At 49.0% G+C, this 10916-nt stretch overlaps 1 protein-coding gene across 1 annotated transcript; it reads right to left on the bottom strand.

Moving 5' to 3' along the window:
* Positions 1-3322: 3322 nt before the first annotated feature.
* PHALS_09305 (uncharacterized protein) lies at positions 3323-3621 on the bottom strand (the record flags this gene model as incomplete). The annotated part of the gene is made up of 2 exons (XM_024724779.1): positions 3323-3395; positions 3473-3621. The coding sequence occupies 2 exons, from the start codon at positions 3619-3621 to the stop codon at positions 3323-3325; spliced, it is 222 nt and encodes a 73-aa protein (XP_024575622.1).
* Positions 3622-10916: the final 7295 nt, after the last annotated feature.

Genomic DNA, 10916 nt, shown 5'->3' with positions numbered 1-10916 from the left:
TTAGAGTTTGTATACTCTTGGAAGTCAAGCTTCTTCTGTGCAAGGTGCCGTGTGCCCCGTCACAGTAACGGTACACTGTAGTGTGCAATGTCACACTTTATGTTGAATTGTTAAGCATATCTACCGGCAATTGGAGCCCCACTCAAGGTTACTCGAAACGATTTTATTCATCTTAACGACACTCAGTATGAGTCCGATTCGAAGGTGGCAAGCACCATTGAGCTTAAGCCCGAGAAAGATTGGCGGCATATCGCCGATCGAGCAGGTTGGACGCACGAAAGCGCTTAACCGTTATGTAATCAAATGATTCATCATGAAGTGACACGCTCAGAACGTTCGAGGCGACAGTTAAATGCAAATCGTGTGTGCTCACAATTTTGATGGGAGGGTGTCACGGGGTGGTATGAAGGGGTTGGTCATACAAGATGGTGAGATCACACAATGATGTGGCTACATCTTAACAGGAAGCCACTACGTGGCTGGACTGCCGGGAGTTATTATGAATTTAAATTTTATTTTTCTATATAGATGGGAAAAACTCCAGATAAGCTGCAGCGGGACTGCCGTAGCAAAACGCTTGAGGAAGCGTACTTTAGCGTACTTTAGGTCACCCGCCTTTCGTTCTTTACAAGAACCAAGTATGAGTAAACGGATTGCAATCCGCTTACTCCAAGAGTGATTATTGCCTTCTCAAGGCTAATCGACTCTACAGTTTAAATTCCAAACAGATTTTTATTTATCTTTTTATCCTAATGTAAAAGTATATATTTCTAAATATACTAAATATATATAGTAAAATCTTAATACATGCATAACTACTGATTACCTAGCCCCGATCCGTATTCTCGTTCGGGTGTGTGGTCACGCCATGCACATATCGTGTGACACACACGCCCCTGTTATTAGGGTTCGTGTAACCCCGTTACATTTAGATATAGGCGGCTCCTTCACAAAAAAACAAAGAAATACCGTTTACATTTTGAACATAAGAGTTTATTTGCCTTGGGTTAAGGTTGTGGTTACTCATGAAGTGAGCGGATTGCGATCCGCTACACTCTTACCGGTTAAAGTAGAACGAAGGTCACCGACTTTAGCTTAACTTTCAACAAGCGAAAAAACTACGACAGCCCCGCTGCAGCTGAAGGGCAAGACTAGTCATCGCAGGGTCGAGCGATAAATTGTAAGCACATCTTAAGAAGGAAGTGGCAAAGCTGGGGCAAGATCATAGCAGCTACAGTACCATATTGCTACTCAAACCACTTTTACTACACCCACCGCTTTTCAAAATGGGCTCATTGGACGCCGAAGATCTCGATGCGAGCCGCACTTGCTTGACTACTGAAAATGCTTATGTTTATAGTTGGTTCCGGTAGTAGGGAGAGATGCGGTAATTGCTGACGCTTTCGCCAGCTATGAGTGTGCGCTGACGGGGCACCTCAAAACTCTTGAGTGATCTTTTGCAAAATGAGAAACGATGTCGCATCACAGCATTCTTTTATTGATGCATGAGAGATAAGATGTACGGCTTTGACTTAGAAATCCTCAGATACCTTCAGGAAATTCTCCCGTGACTCAGAATTCTCCTTGTCGTGGCACTCATTTTAGATTTTTCGATCGGTTTTTGCGACAGGCAAACCCTTTTGCTACCGTAGAGCATAAGAAAAATTATAATGGACGTACGTTAAGATTTATGTACTTTGTGCACCTCTCCGTCCGTCGTGGCATTGCCGGCGTTCGCAGTGCTGAGTTAATATCACACATATGCGCGGCGCAGCGGGCAGACCTTGATTGATCCAGTCGATTATCTTAACACAACTGTGTTTGCAAACTTTTAAGCTCGAAGACGGGTAAGATGATCTGGATAATACAGGTCGAGATCATTAGTAACGAGCTGGATCCCGTCAAGAGCTTTGCGGCGGGGTGACGCTATATTGCGTAGCGTGCTTGAAATGCGTATTACTCTTATGGAACGTCTGAACCGTATGGTCATCAGGATGGAGATGATGCGGACCAGTACTTTGGAGGACACTTGTACCGCTCTTATCGCTAAGCGCATCAGTTACCTCACCGAGACGAGATGAAGTGCTTCCTCGAATTTTTCGATCCATGTGATCTCACCGGGGAATATTTATTGCGCTCGTAGACCAGAAGAACTAATCCAGGAGCTTCACTTGTATGTGTCATCGCCAGTAGTACTGTGAACGAACCGAACAGTCCTTTTTGAGAGCGAATGGCCTGGCCCGGAACAGGACTACTTGCTCTCGACTCACCTCAACAAACTGAAACAGCACGCAGCCAACAGCATAATTTGTATCTTCATCTATGACGTGATATGATTTGCCCTGTGTGAGACGTTTGGATAGGTGTTTTTTATAAGCCCGTCATGAACTTTCAATAAAACTCCTGGCTTTATGGCGCCCTTCTGTAACAAGTCGGTCGGAGATTTCGCACCGCGTACTTACGTGCAGGCAAAGTTCACTAAATCGGCATATTGTAGTAACACAACCTTTGGGTTCTCGATATACATAGCAATAATCCGGTCCACAGTAACCACCAAATTTGGATGAGAAAGAAGTCCAACTACGCCTTTCACAGTAGCAAGCCTCCTAAGTATATTGGATGTAATGTCTTAGGCTCTTTCCGACGCTATGCAAATTTCAATTGCCTATTTACATAGCTTTTTTTATTCTTGCGTACGTTTAAACGACGTCGTCGACAGTATATTCTCTCAGACGGACTGGACTGTATGCAAACCGCCAGTTGTAAATATGAACTTGATGTAGCATAAAAGTGTGAGGTCATGAAAGCGAAAAGGTACTACGCAACCCTTGACAAGCGCTTTTTCAGTGCAGTAAATTATTATCCCGACTGTTTGAGCCACCAATAGATGGAGAGCACTTGTTACTGGTCTGTACCTCGGTTATTAAAGATGCTTAGTATATGCCAACTTTATGCACAATCACATGAGCGATATTGTTGCTCAACCGTAATCATGAAGTTGTCACCACTTCCAATTAAGCTACCGAACAAAGAATAATGTCGTTTAATGCGAATTTTGGTTCCCGCACCATTCCATTCTACCCTTACTCGGCAAATAAAGTATCACTTCGCACTTTTCGCGAAGGAGATTACTTTGCTTTGTGACAACATACCTCAATAACTTGCAGTGAGCCCGCTATCAGAGGATCTTCTCACGATTTTCTATGCTCATGGCGGAGGATTCCTTTGGAATCTCAGAAACGTTTTACAACTTCTGAAAGGTCACTTCCCACAATCTTACAGGCCTTTGGCTAGGCCTGCTTGTCAGTAACTTTTCCTCATTCTAGATACACCGTCGGCCGTGACTACGACAGATTGGCACCTGTCCGTACAAGACAATCGTCACGTTGTGGTTACTGCATTACATTAACGACGTCTAGAAAATTCTTGTGGCGTCTGGTCATCGGCGAGAAATTAAGTTTCTACCACACACCTTTCAAATTGACGCCGCCCATTGATCACCATGTCTTGTGTTGCCACAGGAGCTAGACCTTCGATACTTCTGATCTTATATGTAGCATCGTTACCCACACTATTTAGCGTCTTAGCGTTCACGAAGAAAGTCAACATAGGCAGCTCCATCAGCTGTTATAGTCTGTGTGACCTATCGTGATAGGTTATTATCACTGATTCGGTGTAGAGCTTCGTCATTCACACAAAGATCGTCTCTTGCCTCTTCCAAACCATCTCAGTCTCCGCGACTAGTCCTTGAGTAATTTACATTCAACCGAGTACCGTCTTTATCAGCTTAACGCTTCGAGGCCTTTCTAATAGATATTCCTCGTTGTATTTGCTCGCGGAGTTGTTGACCGCGTCCATATCAGAATTTATATATCTTACAGTGATATCACCCATGAAATTTGTAGGAACGCCTTGAGTATCCCGAAGTCCGACAGAGTGACCGAGGTGAGAACACGACTCACCAAAGTTCTACAGCCTGGAGCTCTTCTTAGCCCTGGACTATCAGGGTCTTTAAACTTTACATTCAGGTTCATAAGAACCTTGGGCTCTCTTATCATGGTATTATCTGCCAGTATTTGCCACACTGGTTGGATTTTGTTACTCTCTTGTAGGATGTTAGCAAACGTGTCGCGATTCTTTGTTACCGCGCAAATATCCTTGACTCGCTGAGGGTATATAAGAATATCATGACGACTTCGTCTGATTTCTTGTATCATGATCAGTACTGCGAAGCTCTTACTCCTTTGATAGTAATAAGGATCTCATGGGTTCAGTCCCCATGGCATGTGAAATTCAAAGGAAACTCAGTGTCACCCCGGTAGCGCCCCATCGATCTTATTGAGACGATTTTCTGACTTTGATGTCGTTTTTTCTGCCCTGGGGAAAGGGAAACCCCTTCTCCACCCCTGTGCACTCTCTTGAGTCTAAAAGGCTTGGTTTGTGCTCAGAGTTCTGGCATAGTGGAAAATCGCGTGTCTGAGGCACCTCTATATTCCGAGGACCTTCTGCACGCATTTTCTGCTCAATAAATGTTGTGTCAAGGACACGAAAGATGCCCAGCCTTGCTGGTTCCGAAAGTGCCCGCGGGCAGAGCCTTACTTCGTCTCCTGCACGCTGTGCAACTTCAGACGGCACGTCCGCGGCTTCAAGGGAAGCACATCCCAAGCCCCCGACAATCGAGCACCACGCTCACCGCTTACGACGGATTTCCTCGTCCGGGATTGGAGGAGGTCGACTGCGAGTCGGACAATCCTTTGACAAAGATGGGAAGAAGAGGAGGGCGAGGTGCGACATGAGCCCTGCCCAAACCTTGCGGACACCGTGTCCGTTTCCCGGCCACTTGACTTCTGCGGGGAGTGGTATCATTACATCGCCTCGACGAGGCACTGGAACAGCAGTTGGAAGCTGCACGTCTTGATCAGCTCCACGAATTCTGAATATCGGCGCCAGTCTGCATATAGCTCTGTGCCGTGCATTATTGTTATCAAATACCTGCATGACGATCGGCACCGGAGCGGAATGGAGCGATGCAAAACTTAGGGATCGACAACGTCGCAGGAACAACTGTACTGTTACCCAATGAGACTACTGCAAATGTCTTGTGTGCTACAGTTACACGAATATTGGTTTGTTCATCACCCACAGGGCGGCTATGCGCGCGCATCCAGGGTCGGTCCCAGACCCTCGTGTGGAATATGGCTTCCGCTTGGCAGAATCCCCTACTGAAACGAATGACGTTATCATTCGACCGTTAGGCGTCTACGTAGTCGAGCCCCGGCCACTACACAAGCCGCGCTTGACGAACGAAAAGCTCTGCGAGCTCGCATCTTGGTACCTCAAGAAATCCCAACACGCTCATTTTCGTGCTCAAAGAGGAGGCGCAATGCGGACGATCCCTGTGCTGCTTACTCCTCGCGATACAGCTGCAGATGATGATGAGCTCTTTGAGCGATGGGGCAGCGGCACCGGAAACCTTCTTCGCTGCGCAACTTACCGTTGAGCCACAGGGAGGTAAACGCACGTGAGGAACGCCATCTCCGGTTTAAGTTTGCGAAACTAAAAGCGCGTCGCCGACCTTATTCGGATTGTTACCCTGCAATGTCATTGATTAATCTATGACGCTCCCGCGAGCTCTATCGTCTCTTACACGGGTCAATGACCACAGCAGCTCAGGGCCATAGCGTGAGCTCAGCTCATGGCTCTTCGGCTAATGCTGAGAAGCGCGGGGCGTACGACAACGCGGAGCATCATGATTCCACTGATCAAAACCGTCAACGACGTCTGGGGAGTTTAGCCGAAGTGGCATCTAAAGCTCTCACGAGTTTTCGGAGTCGGGTTATCCCCGCCACTTCACAAAATATTGAAACTAACCTTGTTGATGACGTCGCCCCACAAGAAGTTCCACGTGATAGTAGACGCCACCGTTCTCGTCGAGAAGAAGTCAGCGGCGGACGATGACGGCTGGATTGATCGCTGTCCGGTGATCTTCGAGCTCGTGAGGACAAGGTACGTCGCGATCAAGGGTCCGCTGAGCAACATGCTGGGGTCGTATACTGATGTGCGGGGGACATAGAGTGCTTGGAACACTTTGTGCACCGACTGCCTCAAGTTGAGGACTATCGCACTCTGTCGGAGCGGCTCCTAACCGCCGAGCAGACAAATGCGTCACTACGTGCGACTGTGGAGCGCCTGGGACCGCTGGAGATGGCAATCGTTGCACTCCATGCTCAATACCAGTTGCTGGTCCAGCTTTTGGATGCACGAGCGCCTGTGGACGCCACAACGTTTCCGCGTTCACTCGCGCCGGATCCCTGTACGGCTTGAGCGCACCCATATAAAACATCGAGTGGGTGTGCATCTGTTTCAGCGTATACGCAAGGCCTAACTTAGCCATGACCTTAAAAAATCCAACTAACAATATCTTATAGACAGCACATTTTGCATGTGTGAGAAGGTTTTGAGCATTTATGAAACTTTTCAGCTTTTCTTCTGCTTCTACCGGCTGCATTTCTTGACTTTAAATCATTGCAACGCGAACGTGTCGTAAACAAGTCGATGACTTTCTGTCTACCTATACAAAACGTCATTGACTTGCTTACGAACAGTGATGGGGCTAACATCAGCAGCCGCTCAGCTATTCCCTTCCATCAAGCCCTGAACCATGCGATGGCAGCGTCAGTGAGATGCGAGGACAACCGCGCCCGTTCACGTAGATATGGCGCTTCAGCGCCTCGGCGTCTCAGAGCAGACGCCGCGAGGGACGTCTTCAACGACGCGATCCACGTGCTCAGCTTGACCATCGGTCTGCAGATGGTCCGCTGTTGACATAGTCAACTTGATATCCAGCACCCTGAAGATTCTAGACCAAAACAAGCCAGGAAAGCATGGGAGTCTGTTGGAGACGATTAAGTCCGGGGGTTCATGTTGTCGAAAGAAACGATCCACAAACAGTGTCGCTGAACCAATACCGTCGATGGTGTCCGCACCGGTGCAAGATGAGCCATCTTGCACAAACGTACAACGAAGACCACGACTCCCGTGTGTCCCGTCGAGTCCTTCGGTAGGTCAAAAACAAAGTCCATACTCATGGACTGTCAACAACCGGAGGGTACCGGCAAACTCGCCAGCGGCGCCGCCGCCGCATTCGGAGAGGGTTTCACCCTTGAACATACCCCACACATGCGCACATATGTTCTCCTCCCTTTGTTCAGTTTGGGTCACCAGTCGTGGCAACTCACAAAGCTGTAGGTCTTCTCAAGACTGAGAAGATGACAGTGTGACGTCAATGACGCCTTCTTTCGTGCAAAGCACAACGCAGGGATGGTGTGTGAGATTATGTTTCTTTTTTCGACTCCCACGTTTTGTGTCCGAAAGCCGAACGGGGAGTGGCGTATCGTTCACGATTACAATAAGCTCAACGCTGCCGACATTTCGGCACAGACGCCGATTCCTAGAAAATATGTCCTCCAGAACAACATGGCTGGATGTGCAAAGTGCAGTGTCGATGGGTATTCACAATTGCTCATGAGAGCAAGTGATATGTTGCTGCCAGCGGTGTGTACTCCGAGCGGCGTGTTCTGGGAGGAACTGATGATGCCCCAAGGGTTGCCCAATGCACCAGCAACATATAATCGTCTTGTGACGCAGTTATTCAGGCCCCATTGGGCGTATGCATAGACATAATTCAACGACATCTTCGTCCACAGTCGTGTGGAGCACGGGAGGACATATGAAGAGAACCACATTGCCCATTTGAGAGTGGTGCTCGAGTGCATGCGCACGAAAAAGCCGTCTGTTAATGCAGACAAGAGCATATTCGGCGCGGTAGATTTCCCATTTTAGGGTGCTTCATTGGGAATCGTGGCCTTCGAGCGGGTTCCGCTAAGGTCAAGGCCATTGTGGACTGGTGGGTTCAAAAAAACAAAAAACATGCGCAAGTGGCTTGGCCTCGCCAACAACTCGCACAGTTTTAGCGCACAATTCGCGAAAATGGCTCGGCTATTGTCCGATCTTCTTAAAAAGAATACGGAAAGGTGTTGGGACAGCGAGCATCGGAAGGCTTTTGACAGGGTAAAAAAAGCCTCCTTCATTCACCAATACTGGCGTTGCCATACCCCGATCGTTCTTTTTGTGTCGACTGTGACGCTTCGGACTTTTGAGTCGGCTGTGCACTGCCGTAAGTAGATGCGGAGTGGCGGGATCGGGTGATCGCGTTGGAATATTGTCAGCTCAGGGCTGCAGAGAAAAGCTACCCAGTTCACGCCAAGAACGCAAGTATGCACTTGTCAAGTTCAGGGTCCACCTGCTTGGCTCCAAGCCGATCGTGATTTACGCAGATCATGCGTCACTACTGACTGCGACTCAGTCGTATCACCTCTAGCACAGAATATAACTTCGAGGTGAAGTATAAGTCAGGAAAACAGAATACTTTGGCTGATACGTTTTCATGCAGTCCAAATAATGAGCTTGCTCACGTCACGATAGTGACGTCGTTCATGACGGATTTGATCCGCATCGCACACGCGGGTGATGATATGTGCATAGAGCTAGCGGTGGTACAGGCTCTTGGGAGCAAGGAGTTCGGGAACTCGGACAGGAAGTTGTCGTCGCGACTGCGTGCACAGGCGCACCGATAATCGATTAAAAATGAATTGCTATATTACAGCACCGACTGGACGGATTTGCCACGATTTGTGGTTCCTCAGGATGAAAAGTTGAAGTACCGTATAATCAACGAAGCCCACTCAGTGGTCATCTCGGTCGTGAGAAGACCTACAGCTATGTGAATTGCCACTACTGGTGGCCCAAACTGTAAAATGGGCGAGTTCGTATGTGCGCGTGTGTGGGATGTGTCAAAGGGTGAAACCCTCATCGAATGCGGCGGCACCACTGTCCATTTTACCGTTAACCTCCGGGTATTGGCAGTCCATGAGTATGGTCTTTGTGTTTGGCCTGCCGAAGGGATTCGGCGAGCAACATGGGTGTGGTGGTCTTCGTCGACCGTTTGAGCAAGATTGCTCATCTTGCAGTGGTGCCGGACACCAACGATGATGTGGGTACAGCGAAGCTGTTTGCGAACCGTGTCTTTCGACGACATGAACCCCCCGGAGTCAATAGTCTCCGACAGAGACCCACGCTTCACTGGGATGTTCTGGTCGACGATCTTTGAGATGGTGGGTATCAAGTAGACTATGTTAACAGCGGACCACCAGCAGAGCGATGGTCAGACTGACCATGCAAAGTGCGTCATCAAAGACATCTTTTGCGGCATCTACGCTGAGACGCCGAGGCGCTGGTGCACCATGCTGCCACTTGTAGGGTTCGCTCTGAACAATGATGTTTATGCGTCTACCGGCTACGCGCCGTCCTACGTGAACGGGCTTGTTAATTTTCGCGTGCCTTTGACGCCGCCATCACGGAGTTAAGAACCTATAAGAGTTTCAGGTGCCACCTCGGCAAGACTGCCCAGACGTCGTCGGCGCCTATGATCGGAGGGATTATGATATACTGCGTCTACGTACGCCCCGCTCTCGGCAATAGCCAGGGAGGTCGAAGGGCCATGATCTGATTTCATGGTATGGCCTTGAGCTGTTGTGGTCGCAACTCACCCGTGTGAGAGACCACAGAGCTCGCGGGGGCGTGATGGATTAATCTATACGTTGCAGGGCGACAATACAAAGGCAGGCGGCAACGCGCCTTTAGTTTGGCAAACTTGAACCGGAGATGGCGTTCCACGCGCACGTCCACCAATTTGTGGCTCCGCTGTAAGTTGGTCAGCGAGGAAAGTTTCCGGTGCCGCTGCACCCATCGATCAAAAAGTTTTCTGTAGCGTTTTCGCCTGGGGCGAGCACCTCAAGAATCGTCCATATCGCGGGTACAGGCGCGCCTCTTGTTTGAGTGCGAATTTGAGCGCGGTACGTTTCCAACGGGATTTCTTGCGGAACCAAAAAGAGAGCTCGCAGAGCTTTCCGTTCGTCAAGTTCAGCTTGTGTTGTGGCCAACCACGTAGACGTCCAACGATCGAGTAAACGCGCCCTTCGCTTCTTTAGCGGGATCCGCCGAGCGGAAGCCGTATTCACACGAGGGTGAGGGACCAACCATGGATGCGCGCGCATAGCCGCCCTGTGGACAACATCCAAGTGCTTTCTCTGTGCCTCGTCCAGATCATTGATAATGATACCACTTCCCCCGGAAGTCGAGAGGTCGAGAAACAGACACTGTTTCCTCAACGTTCAAGCCAGGGCTCACGTCGCGTCGTTGGCTCACTTCGCCCTCTACTTCTTCAATTCCTGTCCGACTCGAAGTCGACTTCCTCCTAATCCCTGACGAGGCAATCCGTCGTTCGTGACGGGCGCGGTGCTCGATTGTCGAGGGCTTGGGATGTGCTTTCCTTGAAGTCGCGGACGTGCTATCCGAAGTTGCACAGCGTGCAGGAGACGAAGAATGGCCCCGCCCGCGGGGTCTCTTGGAATTAGCGAGGCCGAGTGCTTTTTGTGTTCTAGACACAGGGCTCACTGAATAGAGAATACGCGCAGAAGGTCCTGGGGATGCAGAGGTGTCCTAGACGTGGGAGTCTCGTTCGAGGGGACTGTTAGATATGAGTTGTGGGTGTTCGCAGGGAGAATGTAACGGGTTTACACGAAATCTAGTATGAAGGGGTGGGTCACACAAGATGGTGTGACTACACAAGAGTGTGGGTTACACAAGACGTAGTAATCACACAATGTCGTGGCTACACCTTAACAAGTAGCAAGTACGTGGCTGGATGCATTTTAATCAGGTTTTCTATCTAGATAGGTATAGACTTGGATATAAGCGGCTTTGCGGCGTATTACAAAAAAAATCAGTTCACAATATGATTGGAAGATTTTTTTAAATATAGAACGAAGATCACCGACCTTAGCTTAGCTACTTGG

The sequence above is a fragment of the Plasmopara halstedii genome, assembly GCF_900000015.1.
Source record: "Plasmopara halstedii genome assembly, contig: Scaffold_410, whole genome shotgun sequence".
Lineage (NCBI taxonomy): Eukaryota > Oomycota > Peronosporomycetes > Peronosporales > Peronosporaceae > Plasmopara > Plasmopara halstedii.
This window is presented reverse-complemented; position numbering and strand designations above follow the sequence as displayed.